Below are 27387 nucleotides of genomic sequence, written 5' to 3'. Positions count from 1 at the left end.
GGCTGCCCCCATACAGTGTAACGTCTCCTTGTGGCTGCCCCCATACAGTGTAACGTCTCCTTGTGGCTGCCCCCATACAGTGTAACGTCTCCTTGTGGCTGCCCCCATACAGTGTAACGTCTCCCTGTGGCTGTCCCCATACAGTATAACGCCTTGTGTTTTTTTTTCTTTTAAATGGGCATTTATCGCGATATATATCGTTATCGCGATAACTTTTTTAATATCGTTATCGTCTGAATATTTTTGATATCGTCCAACCCTAGGTTGAACTGAAGTGGTGTTCCCTAACCGGTGGCCCTCTCGATATTGCAAAACTACTCCCATCATGCCCTGACGGCCTACATGTGACGAGAGTTTACATTTTTTACCAGCTAGAGGGCCACAAGTTGGAGAACATGGCTTCCATAAAACATACGGATGCCTTTGTGATTCATTTTTAAGCCGGAAGGGTTTGTGCCAGTCAGGCACATGACTGTATTTTGTATTTGTGTCCGATCCCCACTGCACCCATTCATTTCTATGAGTCCACAAAACAAAAAAATAAATAATGGACCGTAGACGGATGTCGTTCATGTGCTGTCCGCATCCATCTGTCCTTTCCGCAAGAAGACACAACATGTTCTATTCTTGATTGCAAAATGCAGAAGGACGTTGCACGGATGTCATTTATGTGCATGAGGAGTAATTGTGATTTGAAATATTGTTTTGTTTAAAGTTCACAGTAAACTCAGTTTTCTCCTGTGCATGCTTGTAAAATTACTAAGCTAAAAAGGAAGCACAGAAAACTGCTTGTAAAAACCAGCTCATAACATCAGTAAGTACTGGATAATGCTGGCAGGCAGGACACTGAACAGACTGCAGAGACTAGGTTTACACACACATCAGATACTGAAGGAGTCATCCATTTACACACACAATTATATTAGAATAAAACCCAATTCTTGTAATTTTTTATTGTCTTCCAGAAGCCGTAGATTTTATTTAAAGGCCATCTGTCAGCAGTTTTGCACCTATGAAACTGGCTGACCTGTTGCATGTGCGCTTGGTAGCTGAAGGCATCTGTGTTGGTCCAATGTTCGTATGTGCCCACATTGCTGAGACAAATTATGTTTTTTTTTTTTTAAATCAGTTCTTTTTTATTGAGCATTTACAATGTAATTACACTGTTGTACAGACCGTAAATAAAAATGATATATAGATGCAACTCTTGTATTGCTGACATCATACAAACTACTAAACAATTAGCAACATTCTAATTTCCACCCTTCCCCCCTCCCTTCCCCTCTCGCCCCACTGTAGTATAGAAGTGCAAAAATACAATACTAGACATTGTTATTCAAACGTCGAAACGACAGCCAAGGTTCCCATAACGTTTCAAATTTTGATGGGCATCCACGCTTGTGGAATACCACCCGTTCGTAAACTAGCATCGTGTCTACTTTACCCAAGAATTCACCTAAGGTGGGCGGAGCTGTCTGTATCCAATGCAAGGCAATCAACTTTCTAGCTATGTATAACACTCTGCCTATCGCTATTTTACATACCTGACTAGTAGCAAGTTCAGAAACATGACCCAGCACGCACACTCTAGGATCAAGCGGTACCCGTACCTTATATACGTCATGTATAGTCTGAGTTACCATTCTCCAATACCTCCCTAGCCTCTCGCACTTCCACAGCATATGTATCAAGTCCGTAGATTCCACAGAGCACCTTGGACAGTCAGCTGTAGGTCTATAGCCTATGCGGAATAAAAAAAACGGTGTCTTGTAGACCCTGTGGACTATAAACAGCTGCGAGAGTTTATATCCCTCGCTCAAGGAGGGAAGAGGTATTGCCTCTAGTATGTCAGACCATTGATCATCCGTTAGTTCGCCTACATCCTTTTCCCACTTGCCCCAAGCCACCAGCGGGTGTAATAGCAAAAACTTATCTAATAGCAACTTGTATACACTGGAAATCATCCCTCTTTTCACCCCTTTGGACAGAATCTGATGTAGTGCGATATCCCTCCCAACCATCACAGTCGGACCCCTAAATGTGGAATTGTATGCGTGTCTCACTTGAAGGTACTTATAGAAATGATTCCTAGGTAACTCATATATTTCTTGCAGCCTGGAGAAGGACATGAAATTTTTATCTTCCAGAAGGTGGCCTAATCTCAGGATTCCCTTCCTTTTCCATACTTTCCATACACAATGGAGTATATTCCGTATTGCCAACAATTCCCCTTAGCTGCTTAACCCTGTTCCATGTACACTGCATCAAATACCCCAGATCTCCCATCAGACCACTTTTCCCGGTACCTCTAGTCTCCAGGAGTAACATTAGGTCACTAGATGACAAGTAATGTGTAAACAACTGACATGTCACCTCACTCGGCTCCGGGTCCGTCCACCCTTTAAAGTGCTGGCATTGTGCAGCTAGGAAATATACCCATGGGTTCGGTATTGCAAGGCCCCCTTCCGTTTTAGGATATTGCAGTGTTTCAAGTTTAATTCTCGGTTTCCCCTTGCGCCAGATGAGCTCCCTAAAAATTGCATTAATCTGATCAAATTTAGACTTTGACAGCCAGACCAGGGAATTATGCAAAATATAAAGCAACTGTGGCATCAACACCATTTTAATAAGGTTTGCTCTTCCCGCCACCGATACAAATAATTTACACCCCGCCTTATATTTTACTCCTAAACTTAGTAACCAACGGGTCATAGTTAAGGCGTTCAAAGTCCAGAAGTCTGGGGGATAGATGTATACCTAAGTACTCAAAGGATTCTACGCACGGAATATTCCTTTCTCGCACAATCTGCGACTGCGCTTGCCCGTCAAGCAGCATAATTGCTGACTTTCCCCAATTTATAGTCAGACCAGACAGGGCACCAAAGCGATCTATAATTGTCATAGCTGCTGCCAGGAATGGACCAGTGTCACCTAAAAAGAGCAAAGTGTCGTCTGCATACATCGCCACTTTATTATTGACTGTCCCGTATTGGAACCCTCGAATGTCCAAAGACCTGCAAATCGCTGCAGCTAGAGGCTCAATCGCAACTGCAAATAGCAGAGGCGACAACGGGCACCCCTGTCTAGTGCCCCGGCCCAGACAGAACTTGGGGGACACCCCACCATTCGCCCTAATACATGCTTTGGGACTAGAATACAGCACCCGGACCCAGGATACATACTCATCTCCAAATCCCATATGCACCAAAACTCTCCACAGGAATTGCCATTCAATGCTGTCAAAGGCCTTGGCCGCGTCTAAAGAAAGGATCGCTCTATCTCCAACATTTTCAGCTGGGAGTTGAATACTGGCAAACACTCTTCTTATATTAATTGACGTAGACTTCTGAGGCATAAAGCCAGTCTGGTCAGAGTGTATAATAGACAAAATTACTTTAGATAGACGCGTGGCCAATACCTTCGCAAGCAACTTAATGTCAGTGGAGAGTAAAGAGATCGGTCTGTATGAGTCAGGGAGAGAATGATCCTTGTCTGGTTTAGGAATGACGACTATAAGCGCCTCCTGCATAGATAGAGGCAATTCCCCCCTTTCCTTAGAATAGTTAAGTACCTTCAAAAGTTCCGGGAGCAGTACTTCCGCAAAGGTTTTATATACCTCCGCTGGAAGCCCATCTAATCCTGGCGCTTTGTCATTAGCCATAGCACCCAATGCCGCCCTCATTTCTTCCAGCTCAATCGGCTCATCTAACCGCATGCTATCTTCCATCGATAACTTAGGAAGATCCAACGTAGTCAAAAAGGCGTCAATCTCCTCATCTGAGCACGACACTTTAGAAGTATACAGCGAGGAGTAAAAATTATTTTGTATATTTAAGATATTTTCAGTATCACGCCTCAAGATGCCATTGGAATCTATCAGGCCAGTAATACATTGCGAGCCTTGCTGAGCCTTCGCTATGACCGAGAGCATATGACCAAAACTTTCCCCCTCTGCAAAAAATTGTTGTTTGTAGAAGAGCCGTTTCCTCTCCGCTACCTCTAAGAGATGACATCTCAGCTCCACTTGCCTAGCCTTTAAAGCATTACTTGTTATGGTAGATGGGGTCAGCACAAAGGCTTCCTCCGCAAGCTTCATATTCACATGTTTTTGTAAGTCGAGCTCTCTAGATTTAGATTTAATCTGACTGATTGATTTAATTAGGGAGCCCCTGAGAAAGGCCTTCATTGCTTCCCAAACAACTATAGGAGATGCAGTTCCCCCATTTAGGCGGAAGTATTCCCTAAGGGACTGAAGCGTATCAGACGTATCGCCCATCAGTGTTAACCAGAAGGCGTTGAAACGCCAGTATTTTGCCCCCGGTCTGGCTGTCTCAGAAATATCAAGGGCGACACTAAATATGGAGTGGTCTGATAGAGTCCTGGTGAGATACTCTGAGTTCCGTACAAGTGGAAACATGGGAGCATTCACCAAACCCAATCTATACGCGATAGGGAGCCATAAGTCGAGGAGCAACACGAGTACTTCCTGTCCATGGGGTGGGTTTCCCTCCATATGTCCGTCAGACCTACTTCCCTCAGTAGTCTCGCGAATGGAGTTTCACCAGTACTACCATCACCAGGTGAAACCTGGCATCTATCTAGCGAACCATTAAGCACGTTATTAAAGTCTCCCACTATTAGCATTGGAAGCTCAGAGAATTCTGCCATAAATCCCAGAAGCTTTCTTAAAGGTACCGAGAAAAATGGTGGGGGGATATAGATTGTCGCCAATACCATTCTCATCCCTTGAACCACACAATGTACCCCTATAAACCTTCCCTCCTCATCCACACACTCCCTGAGGCATTCAAATTTGATATTTTTATGGACCAAGATACTAACCCCCCTGGAGTGCGAGGAGAAGACTGAATGCACCGAGTATCCCAACCACGGCTTTTGCAGTACATGTATAGATTGTTTGGTCATATGCGTTTCTTGCAAGCATATTATTGCTGGCTGATATCTAGATAAGTAGCGAAATATACTGTGTCTTTTCGTAGCATCCGCCATTCCCCTCACATTCCAACTAAGTATTCTTGTAACAGATCCCATAAGAGTGTATACAAAAATAAAAGTAGGTCAGAGCCTCATATATCTCCGAGTCCCACAAACTGCAAGAAAAAGCAATGTTAATCAACAGAGTATAGTCCCCCATCTCGTTCTCATTTCCCCCATCCAGGTGGATAAGGACTGTACGTTTCAACATCTTAGAACTACTATCATTGACACAGTTGGCAGTAGTAACCCTTAATAAACCCTTCCCTCCAACAACCCACCAACCCATCCATCCCTTCCCTCACAGGAAACATAAGTAGCATATCCGGAACTACTAAAGAACCTGGGGCCAATAGTGTGAACCTGGCCCAACAACGCCTGGAGCAGCACAGCATCCAACACAATACAACTCGCATGCTCGATGAAATAATGGGGAGCATCCAAGGACGTACTCTCTACCAAAGAAGCGTCTCCAGCAACCGGCTAGAGACAGAAGAAAAATGTTAACAGCGGTGTGTAGATAATCCAGGAGGCATCGAAAACCCATCCGGAAGCGAACATATCCAAGGCACAACTGGAACAACAGTTTCAGGTGTCAGTCGATAGGATCCTAAGGCGACGCTCATTCTGATCTAGCCGCTTGACCGCGGCATCCGAATCTTCAAAGAACACAGCGGATCCAAACGCCACCACTCTGAGCCTGGCCGGGAACATCATGGAATACTGGACTTGCAAGTCTCTCAGCCTCCTTTTAATGTCCACAAAGCGAGCCCTCTTTTTTTGTACATCCGACGAATAGTCCGGGAACATCGATACCTGTACCCCATTAATTTTCAAATCAGGATAGGAGCTCGCGGCTCTCAGTATAGTGTCTCTGTCGCGATAGTGCAGGATTTTAGCGAGAATCGGGCGTGGTGGTCGTCCTGGTGGCAGGGGTCTGGTGGGGACCCGATGTGCCCGTTCAACCACATATAGTGCAGAAAGTCCTCTATCTCGGAATTTATCCGCAATCCACTTTTCAATTAATTCAGTAGGATCTGGGCCTTCTGACTTCTCTGGTATTCCCACCAGCCGAATGTTGTTGCGGCGAGAGCGGTTTTCAAGATCATCGGTTTTTGCATAAGGTGCCGCTATGTCTTTTGCCGTGGTACGGCTCTCCTTCTGCAGAGTAGAAGCCCCATCTTCCAGGTCCGAGACCCTCCTCTCTACCTCTGAGGTGCGTTCAGCCATGTGTAGGTCATGACGAATAATGGAGATATCAGCTTTTAGGCTTCCAATGTTTATGTTCATAGACTTGAGGGTGGCGTTGCAGTTAACAATAGCTGCCATCACATCTTTCAAAGTGGGCTCAGGGGTAGTGACATCTGGCAGGCCTTCTTAAGTGCTGTAGGGGCTGCTGCCCTCCCCCCATCTTGCTGGCTAAGGAGCTGCTGATCGTCAGCACATAGCCCTTCCTGCTCCCCTATGCCCTCATCTGATGGTGTCAGGGTGCCATCATCGTCACCCCATTCATGCCTGGGGGACTGCTGTGATTTGTGTGCAAAGTGCTCGAGCCGCGCTGCAGCTCTCTGACTCACCGCCGACCGCAAGTCAGGCCAGTCCTCCTCACCAGCGCCATCTTGGAAGCGGCCTTCCTTCTCCTGTCGGCTCGGTGTTTTGCCCCTTTTCGCCGGCATGATCACTTGACAAGGTGCCGGACCTCTTGCGGAGTAAGTCCCCTGCCTCTCAAAGCAATTACAGTGAGTATCGCCACCGCTGTAGCTGAAATTATCAGGATGATAGCCGGAGCTGATGCGACGTATGCCTTACTCCATGCGCTGCTAGGCTCCGCCCCCGACAAATGATGTTTTAATATATGCATATGAGCCTCTATGTTGTTCCTAGAGGCTCATTTCCATATACTAAAACTTCATTTTTCTCGGCAATGCAGGCACAGTTTCATAGGTACAAAACTACTGACAGATGCCCTTTAAACACATCAGATCAAATCGGTTTTCGAGCAGATGACTCATATTTCAGTCACATAAAAATGAGCCATTATTAATAACCCATCCATGCAATCTCCATAGACAAACACTGGTAGTAGTGTCAGTCATACCAAAGAGCACAGTGACATTAAACATGCACTATAATAAGATGCAGCAGGTCAGTTTATGAAATGTGAGATCTGCTAGGTCGGCACACATACCTCCTATCTTTTGACAGGTCCAAGGAAGGACAATATCAGCTATGTGTGGCATTTTTTTTTTTACACTGAGCCACGCTCATAAGTCTGCCCAATCTCACTCAGTCCCCTTCGTGCCCCCTTCGCAGTAGGAATGCCTTGCAAGTTCCCCCACTCAATAGTTATTCCCCCTTAGTGCCTCCTTACAATAGTGAACACTTGTACTGCACTGAGCCTGTCTGCAGGGCAGAGCACAGCTCAATGATATTGCATTCAGCTGTATCTGCGTCCTGGGGATGCAGATACAGGGACGGGATCTGCTGCGAATGCGTGCCTACGTGTGCCCCCGCCCCCTGAGAGGCTGTGCTTTCAAGACCACCGCTGTTGGATTAAAGGGTGGTCATAACTATGGTGGTGAAGGTTTATTAAATGAATTGGGATGTACAGTTCCCACCAATGGCCCACCATCCCCAAGCCCACTTAAAAAAAAAAAAAAAGTGGTGAGGATGTCGGAAAAAGCTAAAAAAAAAAAAAATCACCAATTTTGTAGCAAACTGGAACTAGTGACTACTATGCGTAGAGCTATAATATATGACCCCCAGTATCTTCTGAATTATTGTCCATATTATTGCAAACATTTATATTTCTCTAGTACTGTCATAAAGGCTCTTCCATGAGTTTCTACCAACACATTCATTGTGCCTGTTTTGATTTACTGCACCTTTACTTGAAAAGATCCAGGTTACATAACCAAGTCAGGTGCAGGGTGGAGATAAAAAAAATAAGGAAGTACATCGAGAGAAAAACAATAACAATAATGATGTGCAAGACGCGGTTAGGCACACATTATGTGATGTGTAGTGACCAGGAGTGGAAGCGTACATAGCTGCTGCACACAGCGGAATTTTTCTTCTGTGCGCTATCCATTTTTAAAACAGATAACATGCTGACCCATCCAATTCAATGGGGTCATGCACACATACTGTACGTTATTTTCTCAGATCTGTGAGAACGCTCTCCGAATTTCATTGCAGGCCCTATTCTTTATTTTTTCGCCGACAGGAAAAGCCCTTTCTAAAGATGGCAGCCTGGAAAAGAAAAGAATGCAGATGGAAGCTGTTTTTCCAGAATACATTTTTTGCCGATCTAAAAACAGGTATGACCGTGTTAGGGATGAGCGAATTTCATATTTTGAAATTCGTTCACACTTAGTTTACTGGTAAAAGATGAATTGCGTTATGGATTTTGTTACCACGGACCATAACGCAATTCTATGACGGAATGCCTTTAGAGACAATCCGTTAATCATTCCTTCATAATAGAGGTCTAAGGCTGCATAACGGATCCGTCCTGTTTCCTTTATGCAGGAGAGGACTCCTATTATGACGGAATGAATAACGGAATGCTTCTAAAGGCATTCCATCATAGAATTGCGTTATGGTCCATGGTAACTGAATCCATAACGCGATTCACATTATACCACAACCAGAACCGAAAACTAATTTCATAATATGAAATTCGCTCATCTCTAGACAGTATGTACGAGGTGTTCACCAGCATAGCCCCCCTATCCATATGCCCTATTTTAAAATATGGACATCATTGAGGGAGCGTCCGCTACAATATCCTCAGATATGATATGACTGTGAAGAACTGAGGCACATTGGTACGAAACGCGTAGCTTTTAGTTTTTTTTTTATTGGAGGACTGTGTCATTGCTTTTTATGATTATATAATAGAGCAAATGTTTTGTACAAAATCACGGTCTTTAAGTGCTGGAATATTTTACTACTACAAGGAATAACTTCCTAGAACTGAGATGGCGTCTCTCTGAGCAGGGCCCAACTGGGAACTTAAAGTAACCCTGGAAAAAACTTAAAAGTGGCCCCTTGTTGGCTGAGTCCAAATTGACAGAAGGCAGAGCAACAGGAGTTGGTGGGGGGGGGGCAGCAATACCATAGTGCAGTACAGAACGGATCCGTCTGCATTATATTGTTAAAAAAATTTCTAAGTGTGAAAGTAGCCTGAACGGATCCGTCCAGACTTTACATTGAAATGCAAGCAGCATTCAGGTGTCCGCCTGCTGAGCGGAGCGGAGGCTGAACGCTGCCAGACTGATGCATTCTGAGCGGATTCGCGTCCACTCAGAATGCATTAGTGCTGGACAGATGCGTTCGGGGCCGCTTGTGAGCCCCTTCAAACGGAACTCACAAGCGGACACCTGAACACTAGTGTGAAAGTAGCCTAAGGCTACTTTCACATTAGCGTTTTTTGCAGATTCGTCATGGATCTGCAAAAACGCTTCCGTTACCATAATACAACCGCATGCATCCGTCATGAACAGATCCGGTTGTATTATGCCTTCTATAGCCATGACGGATCCGTCATGAACACCACTGAAAGTCAATGGGGGACGAATCAGTTTTCTATTGTGTCATCGAAAACGGATCCATCCCCATTGACTTACATTGTGTGCCAGGACCGATTCGTCTTGCTCAGCACCACATCGTGGACAGGAAAACGCTGTTTGCAGCGTTATTCTGTCTGCGATGAGAGCGCAACCAAACGGAACAGAATGCATTTTGGCGCATTCCGTTTCGTTCAGTTTTGTCTCCATTGACAATGGCGGATCTCAGTAGCGGAATTGAAAACGCTGATGTGAAAGTAGCCTAAGACCAGTGACTAGATGTAGAAGTCAAAGGACTGATGGATGTGTTGTCATCAGTACAGGTCTAGGAAGGATCAGAGTGGCAACGTTGGATTGACGAGACATTTTAAGGGCACAGTTGTTTTTTATTTTTTTTATTTTACACTGACTGCCTAATTTTATTAAATATTGGAGAATGTTATCTTGACTGGCTTACACGTTACTGTTTTGCAGTAAAAAAAAATTGAGTTAAGGTCCATTTACACTAACGTAGTTTTCAGTCCGCATCCGTTCTGCAAAACGGGTGCAGACCCATTAATTTCAATAGGGCTGCAAAAGATGCAGACAGCATATCATGTGCTGTCCGTATCCATAGTTCCATTCCACGGCCCCGCCAAAAAATAATAGAGCATGTCCTATTCCTGTCCGCAGCCATGGACAAGAATAGGCATTTCTATCATAGCAATAAAAAGGGGGGATTTTTGAACCTTTTGTAGTGGCGCTGTAAACAGGAGAATACGTGCCAGGTGATATTATTAAAAGAAGGATTTTTATTCTATAGTCAACGCGTTTCAAGGACGTACAGCCCTCTTCATCAGGACAATAGTAGCGTATGTATCTTACGCTACTATTGTCCTGATGAAGAGGGCTGTACGTCCTCGAAACGCGTTGACTACATCTGTGGCAGAGAAAAGGACATTGGCAGCAGTACAGGATCCCGCACGCTGGACGGGCAAATACCAGCAAGGCTATCTACAGTTGTTGTGGCTCATCATAACAAAAAATGGTAAGCGCTTCTTAGTTACGTGGGAAAAACCAAGCTTAGGAGACAGGTTAGGGAACACCTAGGTGATGTCAGGAACCGCAGAGACAAACCAATCGCACGTCATGTGCTTGAGGCACATGATGGCGACGTGAGTACACTCAAATTCCAGGTCATTGAAGTTATACGGCAGGTACCAATGGGTGGCGACTGGGATAATAGGATTCTCATCAAGGAAGCCCAGTGGATATACCGCCTCAAAACAGTATTTCCAATGGGACTAAATGAACAGATTTCCTTTGGGTGTTTTATTTAGTATCCCTCACTTTATTCATGCAGTAGCCAGCACTATGGTTACCCTTTATAAATGTAAATCTTGCCTTATATCGGACCGAAATTGGTCCAGTTATATATATATATATATATATCTCTATTAATATGGAGGGCCTGTTCCTTTGACATAACTTTATGTTAATACAGTTTATTATATCCAGCCTCTCTATACACCCCCATGTGGGATGATCGCTTTAAAGATGCACAGTTTTACAATGTATGGCCCAAGAACCTATATACCTACTATTACTCCCCTCCCCCTTCACAATCATGTTGGCAGTATCGTTATCTGCCGTCCTCATTCTCCTCCCACACCCCTGCATGCGTTTCACAGGCAGGATGTGACGATGCGAGTGAATACCGGCTCACTTCCGGTTTTGGAATCACATGTGCGTTCCAAATACCGGAAGTGGTGCTTTTTTCGATTCCAAGGCATCAATAGGGTTATCCAGGAGGCGGGGCTCACTTCTAGGCGCCAAAAACAGGTACTTATGATACCAGGAGGTCTGCTATGCAATTATCAGAAGTTTTGCCCACCAGTATCAAAAGTTTTGCCCACCATTGTCAGATGGGCATGTATCTAATGAAACCTGCAATAACTTATCAACTATCCCGAGTCCCCTGATGAACCAGCCTTTACTACGTCTGGGGAAACGCATCGGGACAAACTGCTAAAGAAGGGACGAACATCATCGATCCTTACAGGCAGGGTAACATTAGGCGACAGTGAGGGCCTAGCCACCGAGAGGTGGGGTCGCCCCTTTTGGGGCGGGTGCCCTGCCTGTAGGCAGGGGTACATTGAGGGATGCATTAGGGATATTTTTCCCTTCCCCTTATCCACCACCTCTCTTTTTTCACCGTTTGGCCAGGTCCACAGTCATCTAACTAAGTTGCCGTACATTTTTCTATATATCGGACTGCACTATCCTGATACGTCCAAAGTAAAGCCTTGTCTATTTATTTGACGTAGCCTAACATACATATTAAGATGGGGTATTATTTTAACCAACGATAGTAAAAGTTATGTTTTATATGAAAAGTCATTTTTCTCTGTGATTTATATATTGATACTTTTCGTAACCCTATAAATTCCACTGTGATTTGTTATATATATTGAGATTTAACTATTATACAGCCACACACACGAGGCGCGGCCTCCTGTCTTCTATTTTCTTTTACATTTCTATCATAGGGCAGGCCATGTGCGGTCTGCAAAATGCTGAATATACATGGCCGGTATCCGTGCTTTGCGAATCTGCAATTTGCGGACTGCAAAACACGGATGTCTGAATGGACCTTAAAGTGACCATCCTGGTGTGACTGGAGTCAAGATAATGCTGGCTAGATCTGTGCTTGCATAGTATGGCGCTACCTTGTTTTCAAAGTGTATAGCAATGTGCACGTCCATCTACAGAGCTTAGCTCTGCTGGTCACACATGCTCAGTCACTCTCCCAGGAAGGGCTTTACATAGTGATTTTCTGTTCACTGCAGAGAAAACAATAATAAAAACAATAATAATTAAAAAAAAAGCTTTCTGCAGGGAAAAGGACTTTTAGTAGCTCCTCTGGAGTAAACAGTGAAATAATCTATTTCTGTTAGATAATCTACACTGGACATAAGATCACTATGTTGTGTCCAGCAGCACTTAGGAGGTGGACATGCACATTGCTATACACTATGAACACCAGGTGGCAGCATACTATGTATGCATAGGTCTTCTCTTTTTACTGAATCTGTTAATTAACTGTAAGTAGTCTTGTGAGGAATGAACAACATTTCTCATAAATTTTATCATCTGTGTGTGACTATATATTTTCATGCCATTCTTTAAGATTGTCTATGATGCCTTTCAGTCTGAACCGTTAGGAGCTAATACAATAATTACATTGTGTATAATGTGGGCATCGTAGGGAGTCCAAACTTTCCCCCGACAGCCAGCATTCCTGCATAATGAGAAACTCTCATTCCGAGAAAATGATCAGCCTGATGAAATATGCATGATTAAAACATGTCGGGGCCCAAAAATCCATTAGTGTGGACGGGAACACGTTTTATTAATATTTTATGTTTGACATCCGAGGGATAGGGGTTGAGAACACACCCATAATGAAGGCCTTCTCAAAAGGCTGGCCCAAGGAGGGGAGGTAGACTCCTCTCAGCTCCACCCTCTGCTGAAGGGGGATACAAATGTGGGATTTGGAACCTTTTATTGACAGTATTTGGGGATCCGATTAACACTGGATTGTTACCCACGTCCTCCTGTCCACGGAACCAGAACGGACTCTTATCACACAATTCCTTAAGTATTCTGTTTTTATCCTTATTCTTATAACTGTTTTGTGCACGTTTATGTATGTCTCTTCTTTCTTTTAATATTTTGCAACTAAGTACTGTACTGTTTTTAGTACATTAAAGCACATCTTAAATGATTTTGCCATTTTTAAGTGTATGAGTTTGGTTTGCGTCACCAAGTATTTGCTTTAAAGGGGTTATCCAATATCATAAACAGCCCCCCATGTGCAGGGCCTCTCAGAGGGCATATACTTACCCCGCTCCCAGCACCGCCGCTGCTGCTTCTCCCCATGCGTGGATGAAAACATCCAGTGTCGGGGAGAGCAGCCAATGGCAGGTGGGGATGGGGACGAACCTCCCTAGTATAACGGATCACGCTAGGGAGGCTCGTCCCCGTCGGCCATTGGCTGCTCCCCCCCCCCCCCCCCGACACTGGATGTTTTCATCTGTGTACAGGGAGAAGCAGCAGCGGCGGTGCGGGGACCAGGAGTGGTGTAAGTATATTCCCTCTGAGGGGCCAGGCACATGGGGGGGGGCTGTTTATGATATTGGATAACCCCTTTAAAGCAAATACATGGTAAGTATATTCCCTTTGAGGGGCCTGGGTTACGATCTTTGTTTACCCTTCAGGTGTTCTACAAGAATTAAAGGAAAATGGAGATTTTCTGTTAATCCATTTTTTTCCTGCAACACAGAAAGGGTTACCAGCAAAACAAACCTCAATATGTATTACCCCGATTCTAAACTTTACAGAAATACCCCATACAGTATGTGTTCACAAACTGCTCTATGGGTACATGGCAGAGTCAGAAGGGAAGGGGCGTCATATGTTTTTTGTAGGCAAATTTTGTTGAAATAGTTTTTGTGCGCCATGTTGTATTTGAAGAGACCCTGAGGTACCCCTACAGGGGAAACCACAAAAAAATGGACCCCATTTTGGAAACTATACCCCTCAAGGAATTTAGTATGGGGTGTACTGAGCACTTTGACCTCACAAGTGTTTTACAGAATTTAGAAACACTTGGCTGTGAAAATGAAACATTTCTTCCAATAAAATCTTGCTTTAGCCCCAAATTTTTCATTTTCACAAGGGGTAACAGGAGAACATGCACCTCATAATGTGTTACCCATTTTCTACTGAATACAGCAACATCCCAAATGTGGATGTCAACTGCTGTAGGGGCACATGGCAGGATGCAGAAAGGGAAGGAGCACCATATTGGTTTTGCAGCGCAAATTTTGATGGGTTGGTTTATGGGCACCATGTTGGTATTGAACAGTCTCTGGGGTACCAGTCCACTTACTTTCTGATAACTACATTTTCTCTTTGTGAAGACATTTTTTGCGGGATGAGTTGCCATTATCATTGCTTCTATTCTGGGGTACATACAACTTTTTGATCACTTTATTTAGCTTTTTGGGAAGCAGGATAAAGAAATGCAGTGTTTCTGCCACTGCTTTTTGGGTTTTGTTACTGCAGCGTACACTGTGCAGAAAAAAAAATGACTTTATATTAATTCTGCTGGTCAGTACGATTGCAGAGATACTAAGTTTATATAATTTTTTTTACATTTTAACACTTTTACACAAAGCATTTTTGTTAAGAAAAATCATGTTTTTACATCGCCATTTTCTGAAAGCCATTTATTTTTTATTTTTAGGTAATTGTCTTATGTTGGGGCTCGTTTTTTGCGGGATGAGGTTTCCATTGGCACTATTTTGGGGTACATATGACTTTTTGATCACTTGGTATTACACTTTTTAGGAGGCAAGGAGTCCAAAAGGCATTACAGTGACAGTAGATTACAGACAAAAAAAAAGGGATATAGATCAGCTTATAGAATTCAGTGTATGGATGGAATGATATCCGCAGGAACCTGTAGGAGATGAGTGCAGATAAGACGGGATCCACCATTCACAATTGGCGATTGTCAAAACGTATCTATTCTTTCCTTGTACAATGACCTCTGCACAGGTCATAGAGCATGCCTAGAAAACTCTCCCATATAAGTCAATAGGGTCCCCTCCTGATCATTGTGTTTATGGCCCATGTGGCTGCCTTAAAGCAATTTTCTTAATACTTCCTAAAAGCTGTTAAGAACAGCCCAGGCAAGATGGCCGCCCCCATAATTACGTTCAGGAAACAGAATAAAAAAATTCTACAAATTAGAAAATAAAGAAGGATATGCGCTGCTATCTGGTTTTAACTGGCAGAAAAACATTTTGGTGACATTTTCTTCCGAGAAGACTAGAAACAACCTGACAGATCCATCAGGCAGCCTTTGCAAATATTTAATTGCTGGTGGATCCAGTCTTAAAGGGCTTGTCTCATTGGATGCCGATGCAATCAGCTGATTGTAATAGGTCCATTTTTGACAGCCCCAATAACCAGCTGATTCTGCAGGATAAACTGTGGGCAGCCAAGCATTTTCCCAAAGGAGGGTCATAAAGGAGGGTCTGGGCAGGGTATCCCCCTCTATGATGTCCACATACTCTAATAGTTGGATTCAAATGTCTATGAAATATATGATCAGACCCTTTATGGAACTTATTAATAAATAAAACATTTATTCATAGTCTACAACCAGTTACTGAGAAGAACATGATCCAACCTAATAGGAAACTCCTAAGTGCAGGCTCTACAAGGATTAGGTCTATGGCTGAATCCACTGATTTAGGAGGGTTTGGCTGACCAGCTAATGTGTATGGCGTTCTGCCAATGCTTATGTCGGGGAAATATGGATTGGGTATGCTGGATTTTAACATGCCCAATCCTTTTGTCCTCGGAGAGGTATGCCACTGCCTGATGTGTCTTGCAACAGCTTTCTTTCCTCTCTCCATTCACTACTAATGCATGTGCAGCTTAGCACGTATATGTATGGTCGGATCAGAAGAGCGAGAGTTTGGCCAACAGTGATCACAAATGTATAACCAGCTTAAGTGTCAGTGCTACAGATCAACATACACAGTGTATGCCAGGAAACAGCTGCTATTGCTATAGGTATCGCTACTAAGCCAAGCTCACACTAATGTAATTGCCTGTTCCAGGCATAAAATATCTGAGGTTTCATACAGCCTGAGTGCCACATGCCAGGAGGCCCTATGAAAGAACACTTTCTTAAAGGGGTGGTCTGCTTTTTTATATTGATGACTAATCCTCAAGATAGGTCATCTATATCAGATTGGTGAGAACAGCTGGCCCCTAATAGAACTGTCCTATCCTTGTCCATAATGCGGACAATAATAGGACATGTTCTATTTTTTTTGCGGAACGGACATACTGACAAATGTAAACGGAATACACACGGAATAACTTCCGTTTTTTTGTGCACCCATTGAAATGAATGGTTCCGCATACAGTCCACAAAAAAAAAAACGGAACGGACACTGAAAGAAAATACGTTTGTGTGCAGAGTCCTAAGCCTTTTGAATTTCAACACCTAATCCTTTTATTCTTCTGGAAGATAAGCTACTAGCCAGAAGCGGCTGGCTGCGGCTTTTTTCTCGCTCCCCATCGAAGACACAAACGCTTGGCCTAGCATGGATGTACATGGGGAATTTGGGAGAGATAGCTCAACAAGTCTTCCCACTTTGAAGAAACAGAAAATTAGCTTTGATAGTATACCACTTCATACAAATACAGACATTTGTGCCTTAAATAATTTTATTAGCAAATGCAAATACCCATATCTTTTTACATTGTTTACAGTGTACAAATGTCCTCATTCAAATGTCATTTACGCTTAGAAATTGCATATTGAAAGCTCTTCTGAAAACGGCAGCAATAACTTATTTGTGGTGAGGCTTTTCTTTCAAAAACCCTACTAAGTGCTCCAGCGGGAATGATTAATAAAGGTCAATTACCTCTCAAGGCAGCAATAATGTTCAGTACATTTCATGTGCAATGGTGGGAGACGTGTAATATGCTAGTACAGTAATATGAGCGACCTTGATTAATCACTCGGGTAAAGTACTCTGGTAATCTCCACCAATGGCTGTTTGCAGTGTTATCACTTCAGAATGAGACAATGGCAAGTCAGTTGCTCTGTCAGGTATCTACCAGAGAAGGGAATCCTTACATTTTATATTGAATTGTCATTGAAAGTCAGGCAGAATCACTAGTTCATACGTTAGCCAGCACACGGACAGCGACAAGCTGTTATGTCACAGACTGTGGAAAATAGAGTAAGGGTCCATTCACATGTCCGTAGTGTATTGCGGATCCGCAATACACCTGGCCGGCACCCCCATAGAACTACCTATTCTTGTCCGCAATTGCGGACTAGAATAGGACATATTCTATTTTTTTCCGGAGCCGCGCCCTGAAAATCCGGACAGCAAACTGTGTGCTGTCCACATCCATTCCTGCCCCATAGAGAATAAATGGGCCGGCACCCGTTCCGCAGAATTGCAGAACGGGTGCGCACACATTCACGGATGTGTGAATGGACCCTGAATGACACTGAAAGCAGAAATGGTTCACCCTAGGATAAAGTTGGTATAGACACCTGCAGCATTGTGCCACATTATGGCGTTGTCTATAGGCGGATATCTCCCAACTTCACAGCCTGTAAAGCAGGTGCCCAGTATTAAAGCGTAGATACACAGTTTATAGTTTAGTTGTAATTCTATAGGGCATCGGTCAGCAGATTTGTACCTATGAAACTGGCTGACCTGTTACACGTGCGCTTGGCTGCTGAAGCCATCTGTGTTCGTCCCATGTTCATATGTGTCTGCATTGCTGAGAAAAATGAAGCTTTAATATATGCAAATGAGCCTCTAGGGGCAATGGAGGCATTACCATTACTCCTAGAGACTTGGCGTTCTCTGCAACTTCCGCTCCCTATGCACCTGGACTGAAAGGGCCAGGCAGGCACGATGAGGTTTTCACTGCCTAGCCCCATCAAAGTGGAGAGGGAGCAGCAGTTGCAGAGAAAGTGGAGCCTCTAGGTGTAATGGCAACGCCCATGTTGCTCCTAGAGGCTCATTTGCATAGATTTAAACTTCATATGTCTCAGCAATGCAGGCACATATGGAACAGGAGACCAACACAGATGCCTTCAGCTGCCAAGTGCACATGGAACAGGTCAGCCAGTTTCATAGGTACAAATCTGCTGACAGATGCTCTTTAAAAAGAACACAGTATATACTGTAATAGCTGGGTTTCCTGCAATTTATTCGGCTCTCAACCAATAATAAGGATTGCAGCATTAAGGGCCTACTGGTTGTTGCAGTGGTGATGAGTGTGACTAGCCAAAATAATATAGAAGAATATGAGCAGAAATAAAGTACATGTCACTGCTGACTGGGGAAACAGAAGGCTACATATTATTATGCGCATATGCCAAAAATAATTAGTAGAACATCCTTTAAACAGTCACACAAAACAAAATTACCTATAATACTAATTGAATATTACTAAGGTTTATTAATGCTGGGATGTCAAGCGTCTGCTGCTCTGCCAATAAACCTTAGGTGAGCACTTAATGTCTATCTACTTCTTCACCACACGACCACAGCGGCGGCAAGTTCCTCATGCCAGGTAATGGTACTGCTTTGAGTTTTCTTTGTCCCTTTCCATGTAGTCTCTATCAATTAATGATTCAATCCTCTTCTTCAGGTCTCCAGGCTGGGAAAAAACACAACTTCATGTTATTACTGAGCAACAGAAATGTACAAATATCCATAAGGATGAAAACTGCAGCAAATTGCAGTAGCAGGCTGAAGGTGTATCCTGTTGTTTTTTTAAAGCACGCATTTTCATAGTGGCCCCAATAACAAGAGACAGACATAGGGACTTGGCAGGTACCGAATGAAGTGAAGAAATTTGGAACCCAACTGCTGAACTTGGAGGACCCTTTGCAGACCATTTTCTTAAAGGGGTTTTCTGTGATTGTAATATTGATGACCTATGCTCCGGATAGTATATCAATATTAAATCAGCGGTGGTCTGACACTGGGGACCCCTGCCGATCAGTTGGTTAAAGAGAAGGCCACACACTATGCAAGCGCAGCCTTCCCTTCATAGATTACTTGCCTGCCGTCGACAGCGCAGCGGTGAGCAGGTGTAATTACAAGTCATCCCATTCACTTCAATGGGACGGCTCTGTAGTATTCAAGTGTATAGGAACAAGCCGTCCTATTGAAATGAATAGGGGGGCTTGTAATTACACCTGTCGATAGCAAGCAGGTAAACAATGAAGTTAAGGCTGCGCTCGCACCGATCGCGTTCTTCTCTTCAACTAGCTGATCGGCGGGGGTGCTGGGTGTCGGATCCCGAGAAAAGGTCATCAATATAAAAATCCTGGAAAACCCCTTTAATAGTGATGCAAACACAATTCACTGTTCATAAAACTAGGACTTTCAAATTATAGTGCACTATCACTACCCTTTTATCAGGGCTTCATAAGGCCTCTCACACGGGCGTCCCGGATTTGCTCCAGACGCGTCGCGTGTGCATTGCGGGAAACCTGCGCGAGTGCGCACACAATTTCAGTCAGTTTTGATTGCGTTGTTCACTTTTCAATCCACTGGTGCAATGCGTTTTGCACGCACATGATAAAAAACGGAATGTGGTACCCAGACCCGAACCCGGACTTCTTCACTGAAGTTTGGGTTTGGTGTTCTGTGGATATTATTATTTTCCCTTATAACATGGTTATAAGGGAAAATAATAGCATTCTTAATACAGAATGCATAGTACAATGTCAATCGAGGGGTTAAAACATAAAAAAAATCGAGGGGTTAAAACAAATCGAGGGGTTAAAACAAAAACAAAATAACGCACCTTATCTACTTGATCGCGCAGCCGGCATAATCTTCTTTCTGGACCTGCAAAAGGACCTTTGATGATGCAATTGCGCTCACCACATGGTGAGCGTGGTGACGTCAGCGCAGGTCCTCCTGAATTAAGATATAAGATTCTATCTTCATTCAGCAAGACCTGCGCTGACGTCACCGCTCACCACGTGGTGAGAACAATTACGTCAAAGGTCCTTTTGCAGGTCCTGAAAGAAGATGATGCCGGCTGAGCGTTTGTAGAGTAATCATGCAGCGCTCCATATCTAGCCCATGATCATTGACAAGGCTTTAATGTAATAGGGAAGGACTTCGCTCCGCATTGAAGTACTGCCCTTCTTCTCCACCCACTATGCATAGGATAGGCAGAATAACACCCGTACACCAGGGTGTCCTTGACCACGCCCCCTCCCGGCTGCTTCCTTGATGTAGGAACGTGCAAGCGTCATAGGACTCGGCACAAGGCGGGCAAACGGGGGAATCGTTAAACCAACGCGGCCCGAACGTGCCGAACATTGGGTACACTAAGGTGGGGCACTGGGACTAGTTAATGCTCCCGCGTAGGGGTGAGGCTAGCGCTGCTATACAAACGCTGCCACCCTAAGCACAAAGTAGGGATCCTGACGATGTCCCTCCTGTAAGATTTTGAGGTGCCGGTCACTTTTACTCTCTTTTGCCATCTACATTAGGGTCAGTGACTTCATATTTTTATTTCCAGCTATGTGGACTTATAGATTGTCCACGGCTGTTAAGGACACCTCAGCCTCGCGCCCCCTGATTATTCCGGGGCTAAAAAACTGAAACGCATTGGAACACTACAAACTCCCTTGTGAGTTGTTTTTAATTATTTTATTTTTTTTGGGGGGGGGGGGGGGGGAGGTTTGACACAGTTTCTTTGTTTTAAAAATGTATTTATTTATTTTTTGGTTCTTTGGGCACTGTTCTTACAATATAGTTTTGTATAGTGGTAGGGCTGTCTAGGGTCTCCAGAAAGGAAAAGGTTCTGGATGGGGCCGCTCTTTTCAGGGCGATGACTCCATATTAGGAGGTCATTAGGGTCGTCGATAGCCTTGAAAGGGCATACTAGGAACAGTATAGGATTCGGTTATTTCGTTTATATCTACCAGATGTGATGTCAGAAGAAAACCAACGTCAAGAGTAGCAACATCAAAGGAACAGAACTACAATACAGCTATCCTGATCCAAGGCCACGTCCATACCCTGTAGAATCTCTGGACTGGCAAGAACCATCTATTTATTACCGATCCACCCTATACACCCTACTTAGGGTCATTTGTTGTATGTTGCTATGGTATAGGTCCATTGGGACCTTCTGGGCAATAATTGGGGGCTGTAGTTACCAGAAGGACTGTGTACCTTTCTCCTAGGTTCATTTATTTTCTATTAAAAGTTAGGTTTTATGAGTTACTACTGCCCCCTTTTAATACTTTTGGCTTCCAATTGCGGTAGACTGTGGAAGGTACAATTATTTAAACGACCCATTAAAGATCAAATATGTTGTATGAAAAATGTACAGAACATACACAAAATCTTTATTTACCTTTACAGGGAATTTCAACTGATTATATAGTTCAGAGACCAGAAGGTTGTGAGTAAGGGTTTTTCTCATTTTCATAATGCGTACAATTGCTGCATCAATCTGGTACTGTCTGTCTTGGAAAACTCTTTCTGTCGTGGTAACCTGTTCTTCCACCTGCAAAGACATAATGAACAGCCTCATTTGTCTTATGTTACGGAGAGAAAATTAAAGTAAAGAACTGATTAATATAAAAAAAATAAAGCATCTTACCGTCTCCTTCATCTGAATTTGGTTGATCTTAATTCGATATAACTTGTGCTTAAAGTCCTCCTTAAAGTTAAACTTATCTCCATCTTCAACGTCCTTACTTTTTGGCGTTTTATTCAGCACTCTTGCTTTTCCACAAGCAAGTGACTGTAGAGTTCGTCTCAGCTCACTATCCTCTGACAAGGACACAAGATCACCACAATATATCAGAAACTAGTAACCTTACGTTTTACAAAGGGTAACTACAGTATTAAAAAGGTTGTCCCATCCAAACATTTCTGGCATATCAACGGGATAGGCTGTAAATGTCCAATAGGAGCGGGTCCACCACAGGGACATGCGCATATCTCAAGAACAAGGCCCTGGATATACCTTAAATCCTTAAAGTGTAACTGTCGTTCTTTTTTTATGTTTGTAATGTGTAGGAGCAGTGATACAGACCATTTTTGTAATATACTTTAATTACTGAAATTGTACATTTCTATTAGAAAAATAGCTTTAAAGTGGGCCATTTTGAGGCTTAGCAACGATCCTCTGTCTTCCGTTTACATAACAGTCAGTTTTGAGCAATTCTCCGCAGTTATTTAAATAGAAGAGCGATGCTAAGGCTCAAAATGGGCTACTTAAGAGCTATTTTCTAATAGAGATGTACAATTTCAGGAATCAAAGTATATTACAAAAATGCAAAAACACAAAATGCAATCGTACTCTGCAACCAGCACTCTGCCCTGCCTTTATGCTGGATGTTGAATAAGGCATTGGTGTACATTTTGGCCAAAGCGTAATAAGCCACTCACCACGTCAAGGTCGCCTTAATGAGTGGTCCCTAACACTAGTTCCTACCTTTTATGGGCCATGACAGCCACATAAAGTCCAGGGAGCGCATCCAGCATAAAGGCAGGGCAGAGTGCTGGTTGCAGTGTGCGATTGCATTTTGTGTTTTTGCGTTTGTATCTGTATTTCGCCATAGCAATCTGCACCTGCTAGGGGTTGTGCAGGCTGAATCTCCCATATTACAAAAATGGTCAGCATCACTGCCCCTATAAATAAAAAAAATAAAAAAATAATGACTATTACACTTTAAGAAGCCAGCCAATTTAAATTTTTCCCTCCCAGCTTTCGAAGAGCCATAACTGTATATTTGTATCTAACTAGTTTTACAAGACATTTTTTGATTACTTTTTATACAATTCTGTTAAGGGAGGTGAGATGACCCATAAAAGCGCGATTCAAGCATTTTGATTAGTTCTCCGTTACAGTGTCATCCGTGCAGGATAAAGATTTTAATAGTTTAAAAGGTGTGCTCAAAATGCGTATTTCCACATCAGAAATTTGGCATGGATTCTGTGCCAAAAAGCGACCAGGCATTCTCAATTGGAGACTGTTGTTTTCTGCGTGGCTGTGTCAAGAAAGAATATGTTTTTCCTTCATATTGGTCACAACTAAAAACCACAGCGCGGCCTCCCATTGAGAACAAGGGGAGGCAGATTCTGTGCAGCTGCCGGTGGCTTTCTGGCACAAAATACACACCAAATTTCTGATGTCAAAAGGTGCAATGTGAACATGGATTGTTTTTTTCAGATTTACCTCTTTTGCAGTTTTCTCTTATCCCCCCTGCTTGAATCTTACCTCCTGGTTTGTCATGCGACTGCTGTCCCATCATGCCCTTAGGGCACTGAGGTGTGACCCGACATGTGACACTAACCAGGCCCCTTGTTCTTACCAATGACACATCCTACATTATAAGGCTCCAATGCAGGACGTAACCAGCCACTGAAAATCAAAAAAGATTTTCCACAAGGTGGAATTTTAGGCTAAAAACTTTGGAATAAGGCAGTTTTGCTTAATGCTGGTATTTGGGGAAAGTGATATATGATGGATATCTGTTGAGTGGAATAGGTTTCTATCTGTGGCACAACCCCTTTAAGAGGTTAATAGGAAATATTGCAACACTTGCACAAAACTGCTGTGTGACTAATAAATTGTGAATTAAAAGAGGTATTTCGGTTACAAGTTATCCTCTATCCACAGGATATCGATAACTATCAGATTGGTGGGGGTCCTACTGCTGGAACCCCCAACGATAACAAAAACTGGGACCCTCTACCCTTTGGAGCCCCTTTGAAATGGATGAAGCAGCTGGTTGGAAATGCGCACTACTGCTCCATTTATGTCTACGGGAGCGCTGATCTGATCGTTATCCCCTATCCTGTGGATGCGGGATAACTTGTTATAACCGGAATACCCCTTTAACAGACTTCTGAATGGGCTTCTGGTGGGTTTGATAAAAGAAATGCCTCCACAATAGCAGATTTTGCACCAATTCAATTTGAGAGTGTAGTTGCCATGAATTTTGCATTCTCTGTAACAAATCTGGTGCATTTTGAATGGTGTGCATGATTTTCTTGTTTACCTATTATATGAAGTCATACTTCTGCAACTCTAGGGTGTCTTTTAACCTTTGATAATAGAGTACAAAAGCTTGAATGCACTTATTTTTCATCCCCATTTTTTTATTTTATTTTTATTTTTTGAAAAGGGGGGGGGGGGGGTTGGGGGGCGGGACGGTGGCCGTAGGGGATGACATAAGTTGAAAAGCTGGCACAATTTTAACTGCAATATTCCACTTAAATCAGATATAAACGGAACACACAGGACAAAAAAGGTGCACCTTAAGGGTACATTCACACAACCGGGGTCACGAAAGAGGCAGACAGCACACAGTGTGCTGTCTGCATCTGTACTTCCGTTCCACGGCCCTGCAAAAAAAATAAAAAATATATAGTGCATGTCCTATTCTTGTCTTTCTATCATAGCACTGGCCGTGTGCGTTCAGCAAAATGCACCCGGCCAGTATCTGTGTTTTGCGGACTGCAAAACACAAACTGTTGTGTGAATGTACCCTAAAGAGTCTCTAAAGTTCGCCATGAACATTAAGTGAATGTCAGGGGAGAAGGGGTGTATGAAGGGGTGTCCCTAATCTTCCCCACTGACATGTCACAAGTCACTGCGAGAACACATACACACTCGATACACCCAAGCCTACAAGTGTACAGGTACAGTAGTTGGCAGGAATAGTAGTTTGGCTGGCATCTATGGAGGCTGTTACAGGTACCTTTATACTTGGGTGTATAATACGGCATTGCTAATATGACAATCTTTCTCTCACCTATTCCTGTAGCTAGTTTAATTTCTTCAAAGCTGAATTCATCTCCCTCGTTGAACATGAGGAGCACCAGGGTTTGAAACAAAGATACCTGAAGTTCTTTCTTCTCCTAGAGAAACAAGTTCAAGAAATAAAAGTAACTAAATCCTTGTCAGTAGTAAAGAAAGATCTGTCAGAAAATCAAGCAGATAATCACATGGAATTCATCTCTCGGATTTTAGCACATTTTATGCATCTCTAGACTTTAAAAGATCAGAGCAGGACCAGATATAAAAAAATAAAATAAAATAATAATAATAAAATTGTAAAAATTTAATTTTGCATATACCATTAAAGTCTCCATCCTATGGTATAATTAGGCCACATCCATAGTGAGATGTCATGTGACTGCATTGCCTGTGTGTTCTACTTAAAACCACATTTTCTACATAATGATGGCAACAAATGACGACACAGCGACATTACACGTTACATTACTATGGACGCAAAGTATGTGACCAATAGAAGGGGTATGGAATAAACTTCAAACTACTTTGTTTTGTAGATTTCTATATTTTATGAGTACAAGTTTTTTGTATAGCTAAAAGTTTGCCTGTCCAGTCATCTGGCACTTAAAATGTCCTCACTAAGAAGGGATTTAAAGGACTTCACTATACAGTGTTTGATCATTCTGGATATATGACAATACATTTACTTACGACCGTGGGAAAGAAAATCAGATCAAACCTTTACAACTCCCAATACACAATGCAATGTAAAGAAGCAGCATCCCATGGCAAACGTCTAACTGAAATCAGGGACTACATTAACTAAATCCATTGCACATACATAAACATCATTTATTTCTATTTCTTGCCTGCTATTAAAACCTTTTTATATATATATATATATATATATATAAATAAAAACAGAGATCTGGAGAGCATCTCTGATTTATCTTTTTAAATGGCTTATATAAATACATCCTAAGAGAATATCTGAAGGGTTCACATCACTTTGCACAGCACCCAAAGCACTTTCAGCACTGCCTGAACCAGGATAAATTATAATTAAAGTGGTAATCCCATCTCAGACCTTATACAATATACACTGAATAGGCCATAAATATCTGATACAAGTCCCTCCTCAGGAACCCACATCTATATCAGGAGGTTACCCGACCTCCAGTCCTGCTTGGTGGGCAACTTTGTATTCAGGCACTGATGTGCTGAGTCTGGTGCAGAATAGACTTGAATTCAGTTGTACATAAATAATTCTAAGTCTTCAAGAGGGCCCACCACCACAAAATGCAAGGTAATTAGCAGATTAAAATATATATATATTTTTTTGTGGGAAAAGATTCAGTAAAACATGTAAATTCTACATTTATGTCTCTGCTTTTTCTGCACTTACGACCATTCCCCTGTACAACTATTAGTGACTGATAGCGATCTGTGCATACACACTAAAACAGGAGTTACAAGAGGCAATTGTCAGGCTACTTATCTATGAACAATTGTTCTCAATAATTGTCCCGTGTAAAATCGTCCCGGGTGAAATCATTGTTTATGTGGACACCTAAATTGTTTCTGGGCAGCAGAGCAAGCTATGTAAATAGCTATCTGCCGCCCAGAAATAGTAGCCATCACTTGTCCCCATCTATAGGAGTGATCATCTCTTTACCTCCACTGACGAACAGTTATCAGGAAGGAAGGGTTCATTCCTGATAATTGCCTGCTCAGTTGGCAAGTGTAAATACGCCTTAAAGGGACACTGACAGGGCCAATAAGCATATTGAGGTATATATATGGCACTACAGGTCTTATAATGGGTATTACAATCATCTAAGTATCCCCCCTGTCCACATTATACATACAGTAAACTAAGTTTTATAACCTGCTCCAACGGTCTTCAATCTGCCCAAGGGGCGGCGTTTCACCTCTCTTGCGCCCAGCCAGCCTACCCCAACTGCCGCTTTAAAGCGCCGCCCAGTTCATGAATATTCAGTTTGCTGGACGGCTTCTGCGGTCCCCCGCTCTGAAGCTCTGCGCTGAACAGTGCCCTGCGCATGCGCCGGATCTTGTGAAGTCGGGGACAGTAAGCGCCGCCCAGCGAAGTGAATATTGACGAGCTGGGCAGCGCTTACTGTACCGGACTTCACAAGATCCGGCGCATGCGCAGGGCACTGTTAAGCGCAGCGCTTCAGAGCGGGGACCACAGAAGCCGCCCAGCAAACTGAATATTCATGAGCTGGGCGGCGCTTCAAAGCGGCAGTTGGGGAGGCTGGCTTGGCGCAAGAGAGGTGAAACACCGCCCCTTGGGCAGATTGCAGACCGTTGGAGCAGGTTATAAAACTTAAAGTTTACTGTATGTATAATGTGGACAGGGGGGATACTTATATGATTGTAATACCCATTATAAGACCTGTAGTGCCATATATAT

At 43.1% G+C, this 27387-nt stretch overlaps 1 protein-coding gene across 2 annotated transcripts in view; it reads right to left on the bottom strand.

Moving 5' to 3' along the window:
- Positions 1-18243: 18243 nt before the first annotated feature.
- The window catches only part of CUL4A (cullin 4A), a 73567-nt gene continuing 64423 nt past the window's right edge, over positions 18244-27387 (bottom strand). For both annotated transcript variants that reach the window (XM_044288384.1, XM_044288385.1), the window contains exons 18-21: positions 24970-25075; positions 21804-21976; positions 21555-21707; positions 18244-18824 (exon numbers count right to left, since the gene is read on the bottom strand). In XM_044288384.1, the coding sequence (XP_044144319.1) occupies positions 18729-18824; positions 21555-21707; positions 21804-21976; positions 24970-25075 (528 nt within the window). In that variant the 3' untranslated portion in view covers positions 18244-18728. The remainder of the gene's footprint in view (positions 18825-21554; positions 21708-21803; positions 21977-24969; positions 25076-27387) is intronic.

The sequence above is a fragment of the Bufo gargarizans genome, chromosome 3 (assembly GCF_014858855.1).
Source record: "Bufo gargarizans isolate SCDJY-AF-19 chromosome 3, ASM1485885v1, whole genome shotgun sequence".
NCBI lineage: Eukaryota > Metazoa > Chordata > Amphibia > Anura > Bufonidae > Bufo > Bufo gargarizans.
The sequence above is the reverse complement of the archived record's forward strand: the minus strand, read 5'-3'. Positions and strand labels throughout refer to the sequence as shown.